General features: G+C 42.5%; 1 protein-coding gene across 1 annotated transcript in view; it reads left to right on the forward strand.

Moving 5' to 3' along the window:
• Nucleotides 1-21: 21 nt before the first annotated feature.
• Nucleotides 22-25,911, forward strand: part of ANO1 (anoctamin 1) — a gene marked incomplete at both ends in the record, with an annotated part of 70,318 nt that continues 44,428 nt past the window's right edge. Inside the window, one exon of the mRNA XM_079537512.1 lies at nt 22-79. Coding sequence (XP_079393638.1) covers nt 22-79 — 58 coding nt within the window. The remainder of the gene's footprint in view (nt 80-25,911) is intronic.

Raw genomic sequence — 25,911 nt, forward strand, 5'->3', positions numbered from 1 at the left:
GGCTGCGGGGATCGACGTGCGATGGATAAGGATGAGATCCACCTGCACAGGCTGCCTGCCGCCGCGCCGTGGGGACCACGTAAGTGTGCGGCGGGGAGAAGAGAGCGGGACGCGCTGCGCTGCGGGAGCGGTGTTACGGGTGGTGCTGCCCTGCGGGGTGCCGAGCGGTGTTACGGATCCCGGAGTAATCTCTGCAAAGTAGTAGGGAAATAAAACGGCGTTCTTACCCCACCCCCCAGAAGCGTAGAGCGGCATAAAGTCGTCTTTATCTACGTTAATGTAGTAATTAAAAGCTCATCTAGCCTCAGGAAGCGAGGCTAATTATGAAAAATTGCTGGAGTACGAAGTAGATGAGACAAACCCTTGATTCAGTGGCTGCTGTCATTTCACACTGTGCCGCGGCAGGCTAGCAAAAAAGGTCTCACAAAATGAAATGGGTCTGCTCAGCCACTCGGTAGTGTCCTCACAGCACTGGCTTAATGGTGTGTCTCTGAATCATTAACTAACGTGTGCAGCAAAATAAATTATATATATTGGAAAGGGAAAATACATTCCTTGGCTGAGAAGTTGCAGAATGTTTTGAGCCAAAGAGCCAAGCGCTTAAATGGTAGGGGGTGGGAATTTCCTTGGCTTCGCTGTGGAAATAAATCCTAGCTCGGTGGCTGTGGGTGCACACATGCACTGACACACGCGTTTGTAGAAGATAGCATGCATGCGCATATACACCACGTGCAGAAAATCCTCATGTGCACGCATTGGGGCACAAATTTCACAAGCACTATTTACTGAACGCATTTTTCTCCTGGTTTAGAGGCTATAAAGCTAGGGCTGAGATGCTAACCAGGATCATGCTGTAACCCCCTTGGTTATCCTGCAGAATTGTATATAAATGCAGTAAATTTAGTGTGGCACCATTTGTGAATTCCATACTTCACAATCAAAATTCCAAATCTTACTGTTTGCAGCTAAAAATAGCGTGGGGAGCCCTTTTCTTTACTCCTTCTTTCTGGATTCCCATGAAAACCGTTATCCTGGAGTCTCCTCACTACATGGCCAAACATTCAACTGGAGCTCAGCCCAGTTCTGAAATGCTCCGTACGCCATGGGCTGGTGGAGCAACCAGGAGGAGAAGGGAACAGGTTCTGAGTCTGTGATATGGCGCAGCTGGGCTGTGCAGCTCAGCACTGGGGAACGAGGTTGCTGAATTCTGCCTGCCCCATGTTCTGAGTTGAATGGAGGAGGTGGAAGTCCTCCGTGCTGTGTGTTGTGGAATGGAGGCTGAGGTGTTATCAGGGATGGCCGTAGGAGGGCAAGGGACAAAACTGGCACTGCGAAGCTCTGGCTTTGTGCAAGTGGCCATTTATCCTGACGTAATGGCAGCGGTAGGGCGAGTCCTGGGAAGTTCAAGTGGCACTTTATCTGCGAGGAACTCAGCATAATGATTTGCGGTGGCATTCTCTATTTAATTTCTTAATCACCCATCAGCAGCACAAATACAGTGCACCAGCTTCGTTAGTGAGTTCAAGGAGCAGCTTTGCTCCTGGAAGCACACCCATATTCCTGTTGGTATCGTATCCCAAAGAGTATGTTTGTGAAGCTATTTATGGGATGAAGCTCCTGATGGATCCATGCGCTGCAGTGCAATGCTAGCCCTGGTCAGTCCTCGATCATGTTCTGCACTTGTTGCTGGAGGAGGATCAGGTGGAGATTTGTATTGCACCAGGTCTTTATCCCTATAAAGCCTTGCTGCAGGCAGCCGGGGTGGGACAGAGTTAGGAAAAGCTGGTATCAGAGGGAGGGTGGCAGGAGAGAAGGAAAAAAAAAAAAAAAAAAGTGAAGGAGAGGTGTATTGCCATACAGCTGGAGTTACCTAAAGACTATTTCATGTTTTTCTAGGAATGAGCTGGATGATGACCTTGGTATGTCGTCTTTGGTTCTGTAGGTAGCAGAAGAGGCTGGGGTCCTCGGCCCCTGCCCTGCCCACAGCCCCAAGCACAGAAGGTGATGGCTCCTGACTTGCTGCCTGCTCCTTCCTTGCGCTCTGGGCAACCAGGATGTGTGAAGAAAGGGCTGGGGCAGAAGTGGCTGAAAAGGCAGTGTTGTGTTGGTTGGGGAAAGATCTAGAGTAGATCATCTTGCCAGTGTAAGGCATGGGGGCACTGGGACAAGTGCTTGGGGTGCGGCTTGGCACAGTGGTGCCGTCATCCCCTGCATATCAACAGTTAAAAAGCCCCTGAAAGAACAGCTGGATCCCTTTGAAAACGATGGGAGTTCTTATGTGATGAGGCTGTTGTATGCGAAAGCGAGGTGTTTCCCCCTCTTTTCTCAGGATTACTTCACTCATGCCTGAGCAGGGTCCCCCAGCACGGCTCCATCAACTCCTCTGCAGCACCCATCTCCCTGTGGTAGTGCTGCAACAATTCTATTAACAGCAAAAATGATGAAGCATATTAAGCTAATAATTAATCAGAGATGACAAGGGACTAATAACCATATTGATTTAATTAGGACTTCTTTTCCAGCTCTGTAACTTGCGCTCACGTACATCATTAATGTAATATTTTAATTTGTACTAATAACTTATTAATTTCTGCGGCTGGGCCACAGAGATGTAGAGGGGATGGGGAATGAGGAGGCAGAGTGAGCAGGCAGGAGAGCGGCCCTGGGAAGGGGCGGTATTGGCATCCACAAGGCAAAAACGGCCCTTTTGACGTTAATTACACCCTTTGGCTTCTGGTGATTTTGAGAAAAGGAAATGCTTAGGGACATGCTGTGGCTGGAAAATACAGCTGGTTTTAAATTAGGATCAGTTTGTGGGCAGGGAAGAGCAGAGGGGACTGTGGTGGACAGGATAGGCTTCAGAGCATTACTGTGCAAAAGGTTGAGGAGCACGGAGCTCGCTCGTTTTCCCCCTGCTTCATTCCACACAGTTGTTCAGTCACTGTATGGGTCAGCCCTCAGCTTGGTATGTTCCACAGGCAGCTGTACCAATGACCAGTTTTTAGGAATGCCCAGTGGGAACCCATGGCACCACCACATTCTGCGATGCTAAGCCACCCCATGCCGGCTGCTGGGCTGGTGTCACATCACAGGGTGATGTCAGCAGCAACGTGCAGCTTATTTCCAGCGCTTTGAAGAGCGACAAGGCGGTGATGCCTCGGTTGTCACACAAGGTAATTTATGGCACGCGCAGGCCTTTCAGAAGCCACCCGTCCCGCTCCCAGGCGCAGGAAGCAGAGCAGCCTCAGCTGCATTAGTCACAGCCTCTGCCCCAGGCCTGCCCCTGTGCACCCACGGGAAGAAGAGATGTGTTTATTTGGCTTGGCCTTCAGTTTCCTACCCTCACCCCAATGCCTCTGAGAGTGGTGCTGCAGCCCAGCAGGGGAGGCTGGCCCTTCCATGTGCTCCCTCGCCTTCTTTCAGCCACTGTCCTGGGACAGCTGGGCTGTATCCCCGCTCTTCACACACTCCGTGTCACACTCTGCCATACTGGCTTGTCCCCAGGGCTCTCAGCCTCACTGCCGCCCCAGGTTCTGCTGCTTTCCCTTTTCTTCCAGTTCCCATCTCTGAGCCTTTCCCTGGCAGTCTGTGCTTCCAGCTGCTATGGAAGCTATTTCCAGATCTGACCTGATGGAAGGATGGAGATCCCGTGCCATCTCCTTGCAGCATCTTTGCCCATTGCCGTATCTGCATACCTGATTTGTTCTTGGCAGCTCTGAGTCAATGCGAGAGCTGGCTTGTGTGTTCTTACTCCTCTGAGTGGAATATTAATAATATACATAATCATCAAAATTGTCCTCTCTGACTGCACTCCAAAAAATGCAATTTTTTTTTTTGTAAACTGACACGAGTCTATGACTTTTTATGCACAACTGAAAGTGCTCTGAGGGAGTTTTAAAATCTGAAACGTGTTGTGGAAAGGTTAAGTAGTGTGCAGGTGTTAACTGTTTCTTTTAATTTTTATAAATTACTTTTTTTTATATCCTGGCTTCAGTGGTTGCAAGTTCTGTGCTGCTGGTCCTGATGCCTTACCTCTCCCACTGTTTGTATCCTATGCAGAGGGAGCATACACTATGAGGAGGAAACACTTTGTTTTCTAAACACATTGCAAATATTTGTTGCCTCATGTACTTGCTGATATCAGCTCATGCACCACTTGCAGAACAAACTTGGAATATGTGATAGGCATCTGTGTGTGATAAGGAAGGTTCTCCAAGGAAAACTGCCCACAGAGAGAAAAACACATTTTACAGCACTCAGTAAAAAAGGGAAAAGGCTGGCAACTGAAAGTGCAGACTGAGGGTGCACTTTGAAAAAGTATATACAGAAATTGAGCAGTGGCTGGCTTCAGCAATATTGTGAAGGCACAAGTAATGAATGCTCAGTCTTCTGGAGTCACCTTAAAGCTTTTTTTAGCACAATACAGTGGCAGTCCTATAATTCTTCTTGAGAAGAATAAGACCTCTGATGTGGAGGTTTTGGGGTGAAGCTTCTCTCTACATGTTGGGTTTTTGCTCCTTTGGTATAAGAAGAGTGGCAGAAGTGGATCTTGTGCTGTTATTTATGTCCGTTCATTTGTACTATAGCATCTTGGCTGGCAATGTACTGCAGGATATGTCAATGAGTGTGCTTTGCAATTCTTCCCGGATTTTGGCAGGCATAGATTCAAAATATGGCATGACTTTATGCTTCTGGTACGACTGCCCGGAAAAAAAATCTACTGCAGACTGCAAAAGATGGAAGCTTTTATGCAAATGCCATTAAATTCATCACCGTGTGTTGTGGCACTATTGTCTTGAAAAGGCTTTCTACTGATGTATGCATGCTATTTTGGCAATAGGATGGGAAGAAGGGTTGTGTGGGCGTACTGCATTTGCTGCTTGGTTTTGGGGAATTGAGCATCCAGCTCCACAATACATCATGCGTTTGGTTTTGCTTGATGTTGACGTGGCCTGCGTCTGGAGGAGCTGACCTAGGCATCAAGGTCTTCTGCCCTGTATTTAGTTTTGGATGCTGTTAGTAGATGGCATGGGTGTAGCAGATTGGGATGTACTGGTAGTAACACGGTATATCCATAAGGAGGAATTGACTGTGGAGCCACTGGAAAGATGGGGAGCCTCGGCCATGCCCACACAGCTGTAGCTTGCTGGTGGAAAGGCTGTTCCCCACGTCTGCTGGAACTGCCCCGTTATTGTCAGTGTCCTGTGCTCTCTGGCACCAGGTCTGCCTGGCCCAAAAAAGGAAAATGGCTCTGTGTGTAGTCTGAATGCTGGTATGTGGTCAGCCAACCTCAGCCAGATGCTTGTATCTTGCTGCATACTTTTGAATGTTCTTTTTTGATGAATGGCAAGAACAGGATTCTAAAAATAAATTAATAGTTTTCCCTTTTTACTTCCTGTGACTTAATATACTTTATTTATCTATATAGCTACTAGTCATCGTCATTCTTCAGCTCACAGGAGTATAAACAGAGCTGAGCCCCAGACACTGAGTGAGGACTTGGAGCCAGGCTTTATCCTGGTTTCCAGCTGAGTGTGGGAGCTGCGAAGCAAGGATGGGAATAAGGACAGGCAGGGATGGCTCTGGGCTGTGCTGCAGAGGCCTTGTGTGTGAAGAGGCAGTGAAAAAGTGATCACCTTAGTTTATCCTTAAAATGATAAAACCCGAGTGAGGTTCCAGTTAATTATTTCTCCAGCATTATCCCTACTATTGATCAAGCCGATGTCCAAACCAATGGTTGCTTTCATTTAATCAGCTCAAGCAATGTACTTTAATAAATTTAGTCTTTCAGGAGATGTATTCAATTCATCATATTGTTGATTCCACGTCCCAGACAAATCATAAACTTGAATCAAACAGATCTGAAAATAAATTAGTGTTATTGGGTTTTTTTTGGGAAATGATCTCCCTTCTGTGATGATTGATTGCCTACTAGAATTAAAGGCTGCTCTGTACTGTGGATCATAGTGTGGTAATTTTTTTAACTTGTGAGAAATGTCTAGTATCTGATCTAAAACATGCTAAGCATTATTTCTCACCCCAGGACATAAGATTCTATGATATGGCGTAGCTTGGGAGGGCCTCTCTGTTGTGAAGAAGGGTATCTGCACGTTTTGGGGTATATAAAGCATATTATAACGTAAATTAAATAAGAAAAGCACCTTATAAGGTATACTGAACAGTTTGATTCTGCGCTGTTTGAATCTTAGTGTATCCACATATCATGGTGTGGATAATAGGACTGGTTTGGTGTCCTATGCAGGAAGAGGGCTTTCTCCCAAGCAGAGTAATGCAGGGTGAATGTCCAAATATTCCATATTTCCCGTCTTTAATCAGAATAACTGATTGTATAGAAGACACGAGTTGAGAAACCCTTCATTTTCATTTCCGAAGATGCATTCAATTCAGCTCTATTGAAAGTCTGGGCAGTCTGTTTGGGGTGTAACACTTGATGCTGTATGTTGTAGGAGATGGCATTACATTCCCGTGCTCCTCTTGCTATCCCTGTATCTTTTCTAACCTTGCCAATACATACACTTGCCTCATTTCCATGTGTACCACATCTGTATTGTTTCTTAGGGAAATTTTACTTCCTTCCCCTCTTTCTCCTTTCATTATGAACTCTACCTGTCTACCTTCATCCACAGCTGTTCTTGGAGCTGCTGTGAGATTGCTTGGTGAATGTGAATGCTTTTTTGGGATCTGTTCAGTTGGATATTGCCAAAGCTTTGCATTCTTCACTCTTTACTATCCTGTTAATTAAAACAGCACAAAGCTTCCAAAACCAACAACCTTTGCTCTGGATGCATGTTTACAGTTACTCTGAGTTAAATGAAAGCCTTTCGTAAGAGGATTTGGGGAACTTGATCAAGTGGAAGGTGTCCCTGTCCACTGGGGTCATAACTAGACGGTCTTTAAGATGCCGTCCAACCCAGTTCATTCAGTGATTCTCTGAGTATTGAGTCCCGAATATCTTGTTGCAATGTCATAGTTTTCCAGGGATGCAGGCATCAGAGTTGTGTTTGTCAGTTCCTTAAGTCTGTGTGTGAACAGCTTGCTAGGGTTTAGTGTTGACACTGATGGGGACGTAGATCTGAAGTGCTATTTCCTCTTCACAATTGCTGTCAATAACCCCTTTGGCAGATAGCTGAGACTGGCTGGAAAAGAAGAGAGAACATCTTTAGGTACATCAGGAGGACATACCTCAGCTATCAAGGACAACTATTTCTATGCTACAGACTGGTATTTCAAATTCAGTCACTTTGTAGAATTATTTCACCCTGTGTGCCTTGAGGCACCAGAGGACATTTGGGCTCTCATAATAGGAACAGATCCTGTAACAATTGTACGGGAGGATGTGCAGCGTGTCCTCCTTTAGCTCACGTGGTGGGAAGCCAGGCTGAGAGGCAAAGGCTGAGTGCAGACACCCTGTACTAGCCCTTTTGTACATGCAAGTGCAAAATATTTCTTTAGCCACAGATCTTAAAAGACTTTATAGCCTTCAGGGAGCCTTTCAGAGAGCCCATTGCCTCCTTTCTCATTGTTTCCATTTGCTGCAGCAGAACTTATTTTATATACCAGGAACTACTATGTTGAATTTAGGCGTTTGGCAGGTAACAAAAGCAAGAATTGTCATTTCAGTTCACTTGATGAACTCATAACGCTTGCCCAGGGCGTAGCCACATGTATTATGTGGGTTTTGGGAGTGGAAGAAACAGTGGTGTGGGTCTACCCCCCACTTAAATGGGGTCAGGCTGTCCAGAGCTGAGTTTTATCAGGCCATGCTGGATCTCTCTGCTGCTTACTTTGCAGGGAACAGCTGCACGTCAGTTTAAATGAAATAATTCATATTTTAAATATGCAGTCCAGAGCTTTCCTTGAGGAATGAATGGCTAAGAGTAACAACTGATCATCTACAGCAAGATAGCTGCACATCAATACCACTCTAATAGCCTGTCTTCTGTGTGTTGCAATTGGAGTATTATCAATTAATTTGCCACATTTAAGTTCATCTGGCAAGATAAGTAAGTAGATGGATAATAATAATTAAACCCCCCCCTCCACCCCCAAAAAAACCCAACACATACCTGTTACCAATGGAAGAGCAGAAATAGATTTGAGTTTAGATTTTAAGCATCCTAGTATCATATCAAAGGCACAGACATCAAATCTGTCTTTTAAGGCTAATAGTTTCTAAGTGGCGGATGAATTACTTTATTTTTTTAAGCTTTGTCCTTGTAGCATTGTGCTAGCAAATTTCCAGTTAAAACAGCTAGACTCTTGTTTCCAAAACAACATCTTTGTTGTCTTTATAATATAAATTAATGAAAGCTTTCCCTTCTTCTCTTCAGTATATTTTCTCAGAATAGTTTATAGGGGCTGCATCCTGCAATTTGCTGTGCCCTCTGGCCCTTGTCCAGTAAAGCACTTAAGCAGGCAGATAGCCCTGATTTTGGCAAAAGTGGGCAACTGTTTGTCTTGCTAGCATCCGTGCCTCTGGGTTTTTGAGGGAAACCTGTAGTATGTTTGCCATTCTGTGCGAGCAGTATTTTGATGTGAAATCCTGCTCCTTCACTTAGGCATCTCTCTGAGGAGCTTGGAGAATTATTTCATGGAAGAAGAAGGTGGAGGATGTTCTTTAGAGATGGAGGGTGGCAATGCGCAGGGTCCCGTGCCTCACGGGTGGCTTCTGATGAGCTCTGCTCTAGCACACTGTGAGTTTTACCATTTGTCTTCATTTTGGCAAGGATGTACACATCTAGTGGTATCTGAGGAGCTCAGCATCTCGCTAGTTACAGCACTAAATCTCTCAAGTAAAATCCAGTTGAAGCAGTTCCTGGGAGCCTGCAATTGATTCTAGTCCAGCAATTACTTTGTATTGACTGGCGTGTGCATGTGGTCTGTCAGCTGCAGGAGTTTCCTATGGAGACTCACTTGCAGGAAGCTTTTATGTTTTTGCAAGTGGAAAATAAATTCAGGAACCTTAGTGAACGTATTTCAATCTCTGTGTGAGCAACTAATTATTTTAAATTTTATTTTATTTTTTTGTTAAGACATTTAAATATCAGGCACTGTGTGAAGGGTGCATGAAGGCTGTCATTTAATCATGGAAGTAGGAAAATATTTCTCATAACCAGATTATTGCAGGGGAGGGTCCTTCCTCTTGAGTTTGGTGTCGTTGTCAATATAAAATGGGCAGCCAACTTCAGCTTGTGCCAAGTTTGATATCATGGCTCCCTGCACTGCATCCTTTTCCCAGACGCTTTCTTTCTTACTATTTTATTTTTAAGATTCCAAAAGGGGAGAAAACAGGCCATCACAGAAACAGAGACTGAACTTGGGCACGGAGGGAAAGTGTCTCAGACATCCACAGGCAGGAAATTTGAGCTCCTCTGGAACCTGAATGAGTTCTGGAGCAGCCTCGCTATTTTTATATATTTATTTCCCTGTTTGGCTATTCTGCCTGCTTTTCCCACGTTATCATCAAAGTGGCCCCAGAAGGGATAGTTGTGAAACAGAAACTATCTGTGAGTAGAGAAGCAAAAACAGAGGTTTTGTTAAGTTACCAATGTCTTGGTTTTTAGCAAAAACAAATAGCTTTAATTGCCTTAAGTATTTGCAAATGCTTTTGCTCTCTTTGGAAAGTGTTTTAAATGGGGGAAGAGGGTGAAGGCAATGGGAGATGTGCAGGGACTGCTCCATCTCGTTAAAACTCTGAACAGTGAGCCAGTGCACCAGTGGTGGTTTCTCCCTCTTCCTAATCCCTGCCCTAGCCTGAAGCAGATAGGTCCAGAGCAGTGGAGCTAAAAGAAAAAATAGTTTCTTCCCCTGGTTCACATGAACTGTTTTGAACTGGAACAGATGTGGATGTACAGAACTATCTGCTTACTGCAACTGTTCCATTTATAACCACAGATTTTCTATTCAGGTCTCTTTATCACTTTAACTTATTTTGTGTTTCCACATCCTTTTCCACAATAAAATATTTGTAACTAAGTGGGGTTTCAGCTTGCATCCAAAGCCTTTGCAAGCACTCCTCCTTGTGTGAACTTTCAATCCCAGGGTTATTTTTCGGAGACTTTTTGCTTATGGTGATGGCTCTGGAGACGAAGTTGAGTTTGGGATCATGCTGTTTGTAGGATAGTGTTCAGAATATTGGCTTGTTACCAAATTAGGTTAGAATTCAGAGTGTGGTGTAGTGGTGATTTAAATCTCACAAAAGATGTTTGTAATATCTAACTTCCATGTGCCATTACCATTATGTGTTTGCTATACGGAGCTTTTTCCAAATTTGAAGTATAAATAAATGTGTACGACTCAAACCAAAATGGTTTAAATGTGTACAGATAAGAGATTGTAGTTCAACATCTTAAGTTCAGGCAATAATGTTGGTTTTCTTTTGTATTTCTCCTGAGTTCCTGCTTTGAAGCAAGTTTGCTCTGTGTTTGATCTGAGTTCAGATCAAGTGTTCAGTATTTGATTCCCTTTATGTTCTCTTAAGTAAGGTGAGTCCTGGAGTTCCCATTGACTGAGACCCAGGAACATGTCCTGAGGTGGAGGAAAATGGCTCATAGCCATGGATGGCATCAGCAGTAATACTTGGTTAAAGCCAGTGGTTATACCTTTCCAGTCCTATGCTCAGCAAAGCAGACCACGTGGCCTTTATTACAAAATTAGGGATTCTCTTTTTTTTTTTTTTTTTTTTTTTTTTTTTCCTAGAGTTACTTCAGTTTCTCTGTTCTCTAATTTTCTATGGAAACAATCAGTTGTTTGTGTATTGGAGGCTGTAGGTGTCAAGTTCTTTGTTTTCGTTTGCCAGTTTTGGTTTTGATGCAGAACGCAAAAATTTCATTGAAGTCACAGAGGCAGATAGGATTTTAATGTAACCATATCAAAAGCTGAAATCCTCTGTGACTGGGGGCTCCTTGGGGCTGAGCCATGAGCCATCTTCTTTCTGTGCTACCTTGGGAGGATGCTGGGGATCTTCCTTTGCGATTTGAAGACTGGCTGTGCAGCTGGATGGTGCGGTATGGTGAAGAAGCATTCTGCTGATATTTGGGTGCTCTGTAGAGCAGTTGAAAATGGCAGAGACCTGCAGGTACTTCGGGCTATGGGCTGGTCACAGAGATGGGTAAGAAGTGTATGGCTGTTATCTGGCACCATAGAAGTTGCATTACATTAAACGTAAATAAAGTGGGTGTTGCCAATATGAAGAAGGCACAGTTCATGTTGTTTCCCAACAACAAGTAGATGAAGAAACAAAAGAAAAAAATTATGTTTCATTGTCTAAATGAAGGTTAAGGTTAAATTGATAATATCTTTCCATCAACCAGGTGGCCTTGGGCACTGTGGGAACTGTCTCCTGTCATTAGTGCTGTGGAAGGGTGTCCTGTGACCCTCTGATGCAGCACAGGGATGCAGGGTCTGGTGATGGGTTGGCTTCTTGTGAAGAAATGAAGATCGGATCATGGTGACTTTGCACGTTCCTCTTTTGTTAGCATGGGTGAAAACCAGGCAGTTTGGTTTGTTCCCAATCTGTCCAATCTGCAGTTCACTTTATTAGCTTGTTTTAATTTTCATTTAAAGTTTATTCTAACAGGAACTACAACTCTTCAACTATTTTTTTCATCTCTGAATGTTTCTGGTTGTACAGTACATACCACCACATAGCAAACCCTTTCCACACTGCCCTCATGGTAGAACTCTCCTCCTGAGTGTGCTGAGTGTCCTTGCTCCGCCCTTCTGCAGCTTCAACAAGAACTAAAACTTCATGGGAATGCACCCAGTCCACAACCACATCAAAGCTGTGGCTGAACTTCGGTTTTCAAACAACCCCCAGAGTTGGCCGGGTCTGAATTTTCAGTTTTGATTTGGAATGTTAGACAGAGACCCTGCTTGCAACATTCAGCGAGGGATGGAGAGCAGACACCAAGCTCGCAACAGATAACTGCTGTCTGGACTGAGGCAACATCTTGTTCATCTGTTCCTGTAACTTGTCTACGAGAGTTGTTTTTTCTCCTTATTCTCCAAAGCACCGTGCAATTTGTCTGGTTTTAATGCTGACCACTAGTAATTTTTTAACGTGAAGAATGTGCAACAAAGGAAGACCTGTTTGCTAGATTTGATAGATCGTTTCCATTTTTTGTTTGCATCTGCTAGCTTTATTGACTCTATTTTTAAGGAAAAATAATTATGTGGAGTCTGGTTTTAGTCGAGAACTTTTCTGTTTTATGAGGAACAAAGACCTGTAGAATCAGAAGAGTAAAATTAGGTGGGAAAAAAAGTATTCTCTTCCTTTCAGCAAATAAATCAAGTGCTTCCACCATACAAGAATGCACTGCAATGGAAGATGCGTGGGCACTAAGGATAAGCAGACACATCAACAGAGGGAAGTCTCTGACAAGCTTTAGGTATGTCGCTTGGACATGGAATGTATCTTAGGAGACAGTCTGTCACTTTTATTCACTAATAACTTTTGACAAGAGACAGATAATACTGCAGAGTTTATTTTAAGGTAGATTGTTTAATTTTGTGTCTGTTCTTTCTTTTTTTTTTTTTTTTTTTTTTTTTTCCCCTCTCTGGATACTTACCCTTTTTCATTGAAGAAACAACACACTCACACACACACACACACACACACACACACACACACACACACACACGGCAGCAACACAAGCACCCCTGCTCTGCCAAGTGTCCCCTGGAAAAAGATGATATTCCTGAGTTGCCCCCGAGGTCTGCTTACAGGAATCCAGATTTTTCTCTTTTTTTTTTCCCTTCCTTTTCCTTCTTTGGTCAGATAACACTTGAGTATGGGGAAGTAAGGGCCAGCTGCAGCACCGCTGTTCCTGCCAGCCTCAGGCTTGGGGCTGGACCAGGCTCCCAAATCGCATGGCTGTGCTACGATGGACCAGATGCCTAAAATTTTGATTATCTGAAGGGTGCTTTTGAAGAGGAGATTTAACCATTTAAACTGAGCAGTAGTGCAGCTGATGCCTTGCTGCCTGCTTGTGCTCATCACTTGAGAGGCTCAGGGTGCTCTTGGCTCTGTTACTTTCCATGCTTGGAGGGTAGGGAGGTGATCGAAGTTAGGGAGAGCAGCTGTGCTGCAGCAGCCTGCTTCCCATTCAGAACAAAAGCTTGGGAGCAGGAGGAACCAGAGTCCTCCAGAGACCAACACAGGAACATAAGAGCTATCCAGAGAGGCTGCACCTGGGAAGATGCTCTCTTCGAGGTTCCCATCTTAAGCAGACAGATGTGTTGTACATCCATGATGTGGCAAATAGATGCTCATTGCAATGATTACTGAATTTGAAGGGCATAGATATCCACCATGGGAAACTGGAGTGTTCCTTCAGGCTGCATCTCCTGAAATGAATTCAGGCCATAAGCGATGTAAATGTAGTGTTACTGAACCAACAGGTCAGTAACATATCTTGGTTTCCACTGAATGTGATTTGAGCTGCGAGGCCTCAGCTCTTCAGGGCAGTGGGGCTGTCCCCTCTAGGGCCCTCTTGTTGCTCTTTACTCTGCACTCATCATTCTAGTTGGAACTAAATGACCTTTTGGGTCCCTTCCAACCCAAAAGCTATTCTCTGATCCTCTTGCTGAAACACTCGATTGACCGCTTACAGGTCTGGGATGTGCAGCTTTTGCCTGTCCTTGGGATTGATGACGCTGTTGCTTTCAACACTAACTTATGTAATATTCTTACAGTTTTAAACAACTGCCCTATCATTTCTTGCCAGCTGCTTGTGAAAGTTAACAGATGAGTGTGTAACTGGCAATTGCAGATAGTTCATTTATTAATCGAGAGAGTTTAAGTGACCCAGGAAAGACCACTGCAGAGCAGTCTTCTAGCTTGGATAGGAGCTCTCCCTTGGAGCTTGTGAGTGTTCTGTAACCTCACAAAAATGGGAGACAGATGTCTAACACTGCTTATGTTTCACTTCTACTCTTCCATCCTGTTTCCCAGCTCTCTGTGGTGTCTTCTCTTGTGGCCTTCCATAGCCTAGTTATCTCATTCAGGAGGAGGACCATGTGCTACGTGAAACCCCACTGGTGCACTGAGCCTTTCCAAAAGTGGTGAAGACAAGGTTGTCATTTAAACTTGCTGTACAGTGCTTTACGAGGGAGAAACTTATAGACTGTTCACTCCTATTTTACTGCTGGGGAAAAAGTCAAGTAAAGAGCAAGTGAAACTGATAGTCACTAAAGCATGTGCTACAGTTTGGAAATGTCTGCAAGAGGCAGCCACTGAGAACAGGCTAAAGAGAGCAACTAAAAGAAAAACTATAATGAAAGTGGTATGTAATTAAAGCTGTAGTTACAACTCTGATATTTTTATTTTTGTTTTTTAAATTTCTGTGTGAGCAGGGCTTGCTGCCTAGGAGCCTGCAGCGGGGGATGCAGGAACTCTGTTAGGGAGGAGGAGAAGATGCAAGTTGTCTTGCTCAATTTTCGTATGCAAGTAAAAGATGTGGGCCAGAAGAGTTATAAACTGCAGGATTTGTAAGTCCTCCTATTGGTGTTTTCCACTCACTGGAGCTGAGCGAAAGCATGCAGGTAATTGGAGGAAACACCAGCTGTCCCTTCACTGGAAAATGTCTGCCCTGAAGGGAGAAATCCCTTGTCTGCTCCCTGCATCATACAGCGTGTGAACTTGTTCTGTCATCTGGCATGTGAATGCAGATGTTTTGAAAAGGGCTTTTCAGAAGTATTTCCACCTCTGTTTTCCTTGGTACCAGCTGGTGTTATATCCTGAAAAGGAAAACAAGAGTTGATTCCTTCACCTCTTAAGACAAGGGCGTGTTGAGCCAACATTTGCAGTGATACGTGTTCAGATTTCATGTGCCGCTTCGTCAGGGTGCTTCAGAGATGCTGTGCTTGCAAAAGGGTCCAAGGGCCTTCCTGGGTTTTGACTAGAGGCCCAAGCAGTGAGGAGGTGCCCTGTACCAGGGAAGGGGTGGGCTGAGAGTTGTGCTGCAGGTGATGTCCACCGTCATCCTGTCTGGGCCTTGCCGTGCAACGTGTTTCCAGGGCTGGTGCTGATGGTTGGTTGGTACAAACACATCCCTTCCCTGTGTGAGGCAGAGGCAGGAGCAGGCTCACAATGCTCACCCAGTGTAATTAAACACTTGGGCAGCACCAGTGGGGAGCAGCTGCTTTGAGAATAACATGATGGAATGGAGTGGGGACATTTTGGTGGCAGAAAGCCCGTGCTTGTCTGCAATTGAGAGTGCCCTGTCTCCCCTTTGATGCCCCAAGCTGTGCCCTTGGTTCAGATGTCCTTAAGGTTGGCTGTGTTAAAAAGAGCCGCTGGTTAATCTGCTTCCCTTTTACAAGCTGCAGTTTGCAGGGCATGTATGTAACTCAGGGCACGTGAGTGGTACGGTGCAAAAACATGGATCTGCTCACGTCCTGGGCTTGTCCCTGGAGCAATTAGATGCAAGCTTGGTCTCTGCCCAGCAGTGTGATTGAATCCTCTCTTGGGGATGGACCAGCAAGATGGGATCTTCTCCAGCTCCAAAGCGTTTAAATGTAATGCTAAGTTTCATTTACAATCTACCATAAAAACAAAATTTGTCATTTACCATAGGAGCTGGCACGGCTTGGTCACGTGGAATAATCCTGAGAGCACATACTGTTTTGTACTCTATAGCCTATATGTATATATATACCTATTATATATGTAGGGACCAATCCATCCATGTGTGTTCCCCATAGCCCTGGCTGGGGCTTTCCTGTGAATTTTTAAGGTAACAGTACAGGAAATGTAGCTGGAAATGTGGGGAAAAAAAAGATTGACTGTGTGTTGAATCCATTTTCAGAATTTTTCATGGTATACTGAAAATTATTGTATGCTTTTTTGTGAAACCAGAGGCTCTCAAAGTCACATGAATGTTAGTTGCACAGTAGTGAGAAATTCTGCTTATGGTGGTTTGACTGCAGAGCAAAAAAAAAAAAAAAAAAAAATAGAGCACATTAGCATTCTGTATTGTGTAGATTGAGGGACTGATGGCTGCTGCTTTTGGAATAATGTGTTGGTTTTTTTTCTCCCTGTGGTGGCTCTTGCATTCATTTATTTAACTCAGTTCCAGCCTTTTTAGGTATGTCATAGGTGATGTTCTGATGAAGGGTGCTAAAGAAAAATAATTTAGTGCTAGTCAGGAGTATAATTAATAGTATTCCACATTTCTGTCCTTTTGCTTTGTGGTGTTGTACCTCATCCTTGTCATCAATGGAACACAGATTCTTTCAGGAACACTTCAGCTTGATCCTACAAGTTATTCATCAATGAATCACTCCTTTCCAAACTAAGAGATCTTCACATAGCATCAGCAAGGCAAATTGCCTGCTTAAACATGCTTAGGTTTGTGTTTTCCTCCATGGTTGGTGTCCTGTGTCCTTAATTTTACTTACTTATTTTCAGCTTCTGTGTAAAGAAGGCCCTGTGGCCAAGTGGTTAGAGCAGGAGCCAGCAGTCTCACCCAGGCTGCACTCACGACTCACATTGCACCGAGTCAACACACATCTCAGCAAATCCAGGCTGCAGGATTGCCTGTTAAGCACGGCTACTGCAAATTCTGGATTTAGCTTACATGAAGTGGAAGTGGTTTTAAGGCTGTTTGAACAAAGGGAGTTCTAGCTGAAGAAAGGGGTTTTTTTAGCAACAACAACAAAAAAACCCACCAATAATCTGTGTTTGCATTCTGCTCCACCATGTATTTATTTTAAAATCTGGTTGCACATCAACACATTCTCAATCTGATCTGTAGATCTCGGACTGAGATGTTTCAAATGTTTGAACAGAATCCAGTTTTAAAGTACCACAGTTATCTAAGATGTACATCGAAGTTTCCTTCAGTATTCATTTCTCAGTATTATCTGTTCTGGAGTGATGATTGTTTTTCAGTGTAATTAGCGTATGTGTCACTGTAAGTTCTCTTTCTTATCTTGCATCAGATGTACTGTTGTGTTTACAGAAAAGAATCTCATCCAGTATCTACAAAGCTATGTCAAAAAAGAACTTTTGCCCTTCTTCCACGATTTTAGATACTGGATTTATGTGCTATCAGATCACACAAAGTACTGGTGTGACTTTCTTTGAGTATGTGCAGTTCTCAAATTCAGCAACGCACCCAAGCAAGAGTTAGAGGTAGCTCTGTTCTTTTGTGGCAACATTAGGCTGGCTATGGCAGGACAGTTGGTAACAGATATGAACTAAAGCCGATACCATATTGCCACAGCAAAAACTTATTTTTGAAAAACCTGGAGCAATACAGTGAGTGTATTTCACAGTTCTGCATTCTGTGTTATGTGACTATGGAGTTTTGGATCTGGTGCTAGCAGCCTTAAATCCTACATCGTTAAACCACAGACTTGTTGTTGCTTATCTTCCTGGAAAAGGATGTGCTCCCATGGCTTGGGCTGAGAACCAGACAAGCGCAGACTGTTTCATCTGGGTCGGAATAATTAGCTGAATAAAGAGCAGTTCCTCAGAAAAGGATCTGGGAGTCCCAAACTAAACATAAATCCACAACATCATATGTTGTGGGGGGAAAAAACTGAGTGGTGTAGGCAAGAGATGGCGATACAATTCTTCTCAGGGGTGGAAAATCCTCAGCTGGCATACCATATGCAGTCTGGGGCATCTTTCTGCAAGAAAAGTGTAGATTATACAAATCTGAGAGAAGAATGGAAAAAATGGAAAGAAACCCAATAAAATACATCTTAGAAGAAAGTAGTTTAAGAGTAGCATTTCCTACTGAGTTTGCAAATTTCCATTACGTTTTCTAGGTAGAATTGTTGTATGTAGGGGAACATTCATTATCCTTGCCCTGTTCTACATTTCCTTATGTTAATGCTGATATTTGTTCGGAACTTGGAGGGGAAAGTCCATGATGCAGGAGGGGAATAGAAGCAGTGGGAAACCTTCTGTGCACATACGGCCTGTGTGCCAGCTGCTTTCAGGAACTACAGGGTCATCATGTTCAAATCTTTGCTATTTCGGGCAACTACATCACAGAACCCCATTCATAAATTTCTCAAGTACCATTATAAAAATAGTTTGTATCTTTTTCTTTTTTTTCCTCTTTTTTTTTTTTTTCCTCCATTGCTGACTTGAACCTCAGGCATGCTTCTGGATCCAGTGTCATCTCTGGACCATCTATGAGTGTTTTAAACATTAAGGTGGTTATACGTGCATTTTATTTGTTCTTCATTGCCGTTTGGCTGCTTAACCACCCAAATAAGTAAGTAAGTAATGAAGGGAATCCATCTAGATCTTTTTAGCTTAAAATATTAAATTTCTTTCTTCATCTTCTAAAAAGACAAGCTTCTCCATCTACCACTGCTCCTCCAAGTCATCATCCACTTAGATTTGAGTTCATGTTTCTGGAAAAGGGGTGACGAAAAACGTGAGCTGCATCCCAGAGGATCACTGCTTTTGCTCTTTGATTTTCACCAGAAATATTTTGCTTGATGTAATCTAAAATTTGCCTTTTTCTGAGATGTGCCTCAGAGATGGATAGCTGTGCTGTGATTTGCTGACATAGAAGAAAGGTGCACTATAATGTCTGCAATGCTAGACAGAGCTAGCATGTGACATCTCTGGAGAAGATTACGAACAGACTGTGTTTGAGCAGAAAACACAGGCCAGTTTTCTTAGAGACTTGATGGACTCGCAAAGGAATTATAATAATAGGAAATGTATTTTTTGTGGATGTTCCTTGAAACTGAGAAGTCCTGTTGCTTTTGAGTGCAGGATGGCCAGTCAATGTAGTTTTATTCATAAGGTGTTAGCCGTAGGTTGGATTGGCACAGTTTAAATATGTGCTGTTCTATTTGGAGAACACCCATGCTGCTACCAGATGTTCTCAGCTGCATTGCGTTGGCAGCTTCTAACATCACTGTGAAGAATCTCCAGCAGTCCAGCAACTTGGAATTGTAGTTGCAGTAAAACCAATCTCTGCTTGCTTTCCAAAGAATAAATGTTCAGAGAGTTGTCCCCTAACTGTCACGTGAGAGAAGAGCTGATGTAGCGGGTGAGATTTTCTGGAGACCAAACAAGAAAAATCAGAACTGTTCTTTGGAGGGAACCATCATAAGGCAGTAGTATAAAGATTCAGAAGAGTCTGAGCTAATAATCCTTACCTGTTTCAGTAGAGGGAGTTATATGTCCTTGCTGTGGACAGTAAGTTCTGTTTGTGAGAGGAGGTATTTCTTAAAGGAGGTTAGGCAAGAGATCAGATTTAGAAAACAGAAGAACTGCTTGACTGTGTGGGGATTATCACCCTGTATTTGGCTACATTTCACATGTTCTGAAAAGTTTGACAACTTCAGTGTCATTGGAACCTTTACAGAAACCGCCTTGACTTTGTCACCTATGAAGTAAGGAGAAGGCAGAAATGTTAGTAAATGGTAAAAAATATGTGTATCCTTCTGCAAACCAGAAGAGAGAGACTCCAGCTCAAGAGCAGTCAACCTAGAGACCCTTGCTTTTGAGCATCTTGCCAATGATGGGGACATTGAGGCATTCTAAGTAGCAGAAACTTGGCATCCCTGCTCAAAGTGACAGCAAGTTCTGCACCCGTGAGGGCTGTGACTAATAGGAGGCTACCAGCATGCCTATTTTGGTTACATTCAGTTCCTGATGAAGCAACAGGGCTCAGTTCAGAAGAACAGAGTTCTAAAGGTCATTGCTAAGTACAAATTTTTATCTTCTGAATTGAATCAATGTTTTGCGATTTGTAAATTTTACAACTGTTTGGTGTGGCTGAATTAATGGCATACACATGGATATATGCAGATCATCTTCCTTCCCTCCCTCTTTTCCTAAGGCACATCTCCACTTTGGGTGTGCTGCTGCGTTTCCATATTTAAGCAGTACTCTAGAATGTTTATTGAAGTGGGTATGCGATATGCCATCCAAACCTCTGGGAATTACACCATAAATTTCCAAAATAAATAGGCAAAAGGAGAGGAGTCAAACAGGATACAAGTATTAAAAAGCCTCAAGATTAGCAAGATACAATCCTGTCTGTCAAACCAGCAAATAATGATTTCCCATGAAAAACAGCATTTCAGATGCAGGTTTTTTTGTAATTGGCTGATTTTGGCATTTGGCTTCCTAAATCTTGTTTAAAAGGTCACGGGCCAACTCCCTTCCAAGACCCCAAGGCCCCATTAGTAGGCAGAGAGATTAGCAGAAAAAGCAGTTAATAGTTTCTTTTCCAAGGTGGTCCTGATAGGGTACTGTAGGAATTGCTGCACAGCCTGGATGTAGTATTTCAGCTGGCAAGTCATGTTCTGGGGTGACAGCGTTAGTCTAAGTAGATATCTTCTCACATGAGAGCTGACACTCTTCAGCTTTGCACCTGGTCAAGTCATATCTCAGCTTATACTTGCATTAATTTTCATTAATGTTAGAGCGCCAAGTTTTCTGCAAAATACAATTTTGTTGTGTACTTTAAGCCTCTACAATTGCAGAACATTAATCAAAAAGATTTCCTGTGCTCTCTGAAGTTTCCTTGAAGCACTTTGCTGAACCACCTTGCCAGGAGTTGTCTTGTGGTGTTTTTGTCTACAGTCAATTGGGCTTCGCAGGCAAGAATCGACCCCGCAGGCAGGCAAGGAATAAAGGATAAAATTGTTTGTCTGTGTTATAAATAATTCCTGGAAGAATGCAATTAGAGATGAATGATAATAAGAAAGACAACTTAATTTTATGTAAAGAGAAGGCAGCCTCCTGCTAAAATTAGGTCAAGAAAACAGACTCAGAAACTTGTTGCATGTTGTAATGCTAAAATATTTCTTCAGATAACTACGTTATCTGAAAGTGCAGTCACCATCCGCTGTTCTAGAGTGCTAATATCCTTGACATGAGTATTAGTGGTGTACAGAACTCTTGTATTTCTTCTTTGCTGCTAGAGGAGCTTCTTTGAAGGATGCTGCTACTCAGGGAGATCTGACTTAGGGACATGGCTTGGGTGGGGATGGGTTGGTGGGTTGGACCTGATGATCTTAGAGGCCTTTTCCAACTTCAGTCGTTCTATGATCCTTAGCTTTCTCTAACCAAGCCCCCTCTGATTTGTGTCACATATGCTCTCTTACAAGCTATAGAACCAGGGAATTCAATAGCAATATTTAGTCCCACACGTTGTTGCTGCTTCTCCTCTATGGCTTCCGTATTGGCATGAAACAGATTTCCATCCCTTGGAGAGTAATCTTTTTTTCAGGCTTTGGTGGCCAAATGGGTCCATATTCTGACATCAAGTCTGAATGTCTGCCAGAGCAGCTACTGAAAAGTTGCCTTCATATAGAGTTTGGGTTGAAAAGTGACAGTATGAAAACAAAAAATTAATGCTTAACTGCTTGGAATTTTTTTAAACCACTGCAACTGATTCAAATGTTTAAATATCATATGACTCCCAAATTAATGCATTGAGCAATAGCTGATCCAGCACTATGGCACCTGTTCCACTGTAACCACTGTTGCTCTATCACATCACTTCACAGAATATTAGCCAGTCATAATAGAAAATAGTAACAGCTATACAGGTTCCAGAAACCCAAAAGGTTAGTAAAGCAAACAGTTCAAGGACATTATGAGAGAGCTATCTCAGATTTGAAGACAGTTCAGAACTGCATCAACTTCATTTATATTTATTTAGTTGCCCTCCATTCCTTTCAGTTCCAGTGTTGACCTAATCACTGTGATGAGGGAGAAGAACATTTTTTTTTCTCCTAAATGTATTTTAGATTAAAAAGTGAGCCCTTTGAAGTAGTTTTTAAAGAGCATGAGTAATTTTATTTAAATAAATAAACAGAATATTCATGAGACTTGAAACCCAGCTGGAAGAATGTGTCATGCTTTTTGTAAACTGGCAGTAATTACCAACCAAGATAGAGTATATGATAAAGCTTACAATTAGCAGCTTATGATGTTGTGGTTTTTTTTTTTTAAGTTCACGGGATAGCAGATACCTTAAAAGACAGTATCCAAATAAATAATTGTTCCAAATATTTTGGTAAAATAAGAACTTTTTTTCATACAGAATATTATTTTTCTAAATATATCAGTGCCTGAAGAAGTGGTATATTAAATTTTAATTCTGTTTTATTCCATTGTTTAGTTTTTCTCACTGAGCTGATAAACACCAAATAAATGAACAGAACATTTTCATTTAAAAAAAAAAAAAAAAGACAGCAAATGAATTGTGAAAACTTTAGAAAACCTTAATATAACTTTTACTTTATGCTTGCAAACTTAATCACACGTGGAGGAAAATAAATTGCTCTTAAATTCTAGGATGAAATCTTGGCCCTCTCCAGATATCAAGATTACATCATTTTCAATGTCTTCATCAGGAAATATGAAAACAAATAATGTTTTCTCTTTTTCTGTGTGTCTGCCTTTGTGTCAAGTTCTGGATCTTGGCAGGAATCCCCGTTTCCTTTCTTACCCAGAATATCTTCAGACTGTGGGCTGTGTGGGTTTGATGCATGGGTTTTGGTCCACTTCATGGTTATGTTTCACTAATGTCTCATCACCTTTTGGTCATCAGTTTTGTTAGTGACACTTTGTTCTCTAAGGGGGAGTAGTACGTTTTCTGTGCACTGTAAGTAAAATGGAAGCATTTTTTGGTTGAGTCTTACATTGTATGGTCCAAGAGAGGCTCATGCTGTTCGCTTGCTGCATTATAATGGAACAGCTAAATTTGGGAATCAACAGAATCTTTGTCTACAAGAGAGAAGCACTGTTTCAAACTGTATGATTTCTAGCTTATGTCCTGGTGAGTCCAACATTTATGCTGTTCAGAGCTCTTTCCTAAAGGAAAGAGGGCTTATACATGTATTGAGAGTATGTTACAGCAAGACTAATGCATGAAAGCTGGTTGCTGTCCCAGCTCTTGGTCTCTTTTCATGGATGATTACTGAAAGGATAATGAACAAGACAGAAGCAGCTCTCTTTTTTTCTATTTATCTCAGTGTTTTTGAGATAGAGTATTGAGCTACAGTTGCTCTTCTTTTGTTCTGGTTTCATTAGTGCTTATTGTAATTGCGTGACATTAGAACAGTAGTTTTGTTGCTGCAACACACATGTAAGAGCAGTTGAGGAATGAAACCAGGAGCTGGGAGGTTGCTCTGACCACGCATAGCACCCCAAAGAACCCTCTGTGCTTTTTTGGATCTGCTTCTTACCTTTTTATAGTCAAAACAGATTTCCTGGCAATTTCCTCTTTTTCGATCTTCTGTAGAAAAAGTGGATTGACCAGTGTTCCTTTGAGTAATTCACACTCTTTAATGAGTCTGCTACAAAACCTACAGGGCATCAGTTTACACTTGGACCAGGTCTTGACTGCTTGTTTGATATGAGGATGTAATAGATAGCAAAGATCATCAAAAGCTCATTAAGGAGGAAACTTGGTGAGTCTGGGCTCAGTGCTGCTGTCACTACCACCTTCCCTGTGGATGGCCAAACTGTGAGGAATGCACACCTCTGCTCAAACATTTCAAGTGTGCCTTTCATCTGGGAGTCTTGACATGCCCTAAAAGGGTCCTGGCCCTGTCCTTGCTCTTGCCAGAACTGAAGGGAAGCTCCAAGAATTTTGCAATTCAGGACAGGACTATCAGGAGTATTAAGTGGGAGCATCTGTAGCATGTGTATCCTCAAGCACAGGGCAAGCTAGCTGACTTGTGGCACCTTGCTGGAGCATCAGCTTCCTTACAGCAGTTAGATCCCAGCTCTTCCTTAAAAACAAAGAGCCCACTTGGTTGCAGTAGTGACTCCTTAGGTCTTGTGCCTCTGGCATGCCTAAACTCAGTTCATTAAGACATGGGACTGCATGGGAATTCTCTCAGGCAAGAGGTAATAGCATTTTTTCCCCAGTTCATTTGTGTTCACCTGCCTGATGTGAGATAAAGATTATTTCATTTGCTAGTGAAACTTTGCAGTGGATTGATTGAGTTGACTGCAGTGTTTCTCTGTGTCCAAGTTAAAATTGCAGGATCTTAATGCTTGCTAAAGCCTGGATGGCATGTCTTCAGCATGTGATTATTAGTTCTATCAGCTGTGGAAAGGCATTTCAAATAGCACAGAGCTGAGGCTGCCCTAGGCCCTGGCTGAAAATTGCCTACCACCACCTCACTATCAAATCAGCTCCACCTGTTCTGACACACCCAAATAACATGTATAACGTGGAGCTTTGCCATATGGAACCTGACTCCACCCAGGCTGACTCAGATGGGGAGTCCTTGGCTCCTTGAATGCAAGTGTAGGGGAGCTACAGCTGCTGAATGTGGTGACTGTAGTCAAAAACATCCTTATCAGGTTAGGCAAAACCTTTCAGAATATTTAGTCCCATAATGAGGTCCAAGAAACTGCAGCATCACAAGAAGTGCCCTGCATATCTTATCAAAGCTTAGAAGCTTTGTTTCCTACGAGAAATCATCAGCTGCTGTGAGTCTTCATGCCTAAATCTATGCTATCTGAATGCCCTTGTGATGTAGATAAATAGAAATTTAAACATAGGCATTGATGATTCAAGATTAGAAATTGGAAATCTTTTGTAGCAAGAACAGCTTTACCGGTCAGTATGTGCTATGACCTTCGTCCAAGGTTGCAGTCTATGAATCATACCTTTGCAGTAAACCTAATAGATCCTCCACTTTTAGTATGAAGAGCTATTTTTAATAATCTGGAAAGGGAAAATACATGAAATACTTTAAATGTATTTAAATATTTTTAAAAGTTGCTATGAGAGCTTAGATATACGTCGTTGCAACGCACACCGGTACTTTCCCCACAGTATCTTTAGTAACCTTTTCCTTTCATCTTAGTGCTCTCATTGGCAGCAATTGCCTTCCCTTGGAGCATGCAAACAAAAATAATGAGCATTGTAACCCTTCAAAACATACCTACCAGCATCCATGGCAGACAATTGGTCTTCCTTACATAATGCACTCTCCTGTTCCCATGACATGTTTGAGGATGTAATGTTGCAGAGTACATCCAAGGAAAATATCAGCAGGTGCTTTGAGGGGCAGCAGTAACTTCTGTAAGAAGGAGGGGTACGGTCTTTAGTTCCAGTGTGCTTTGGTGAATCATGCCAGTGTTTCTGTTCTCATTAAAACTGGTTGAAACATGAAAATAATGCAAAGATTGTTCTGTATGTGTACCAAAGTAACTAGAAGTAGAATTCCTGCTCTTTTTGTCTATTTTACAGTCAAATGCTATCAAATTACAGAAATATGTAAATAATTTATAAAACCAATTACGGTTTGCAAAGAACAATCTGCATTATACTGGAGCGTGGCCTCAATGATGCTTTTCCTGGAATAGCAACAGTAGCAAATCTGAAATATTTTTCCAGTGTCTGGTGGTGGAAGAGTAAGTGTGCTGGATTTTTCCTATTTTAGAAGCATGTCTGAAAACAGATGTACTTAATAAACCATGAAATAGTTGTTGGTAATTGGGGGGAAAAAGTGCACTCTGTCTTAGGAGGGTGTATGGGAAAAGGCTTTGTGTGTTTTTTGTTTTTATAAAATGTGGGATTTTCCAAGGTCTGCATATCTTGGTAGGATAACTTCTGTGACTCCCAGTAGAATTTATATTTACTTGTCCTTGAAAATGCATTTCCACCCCAAAGGTTCATTTTTCTATTATCGTATTTTTAAGGTAATTGGTTCTACATGTTCCGATTTCACAGGGGCTGTATCAGATCAGGTGTGTTCAAACTTAGGGCTGCAACGCTGCAAACAGTGCCAATTAACCTTTATAAGCAAAAATAGAAGGGCAGAAATAGAAATGATGCCATAGTTGTCCAGCCTTCTTTTAACATGTTGCTGATAATAATAGATCAATAACTTTAAAGCTGTGACAGCCTTCTGGGAAAGCTGCAACCCCAT

Source organism: Tetrao urogallus (assembly GCF_951394365.1).
Source record: "Tetrao urogallus genome assembly, chromosome: 6".
Lineage (NCBI taxonomy): Eukaryota > Metazoa > Chordata > Aves > Galliformes > Phasianidae > Tetrao > Tetrao urogallus.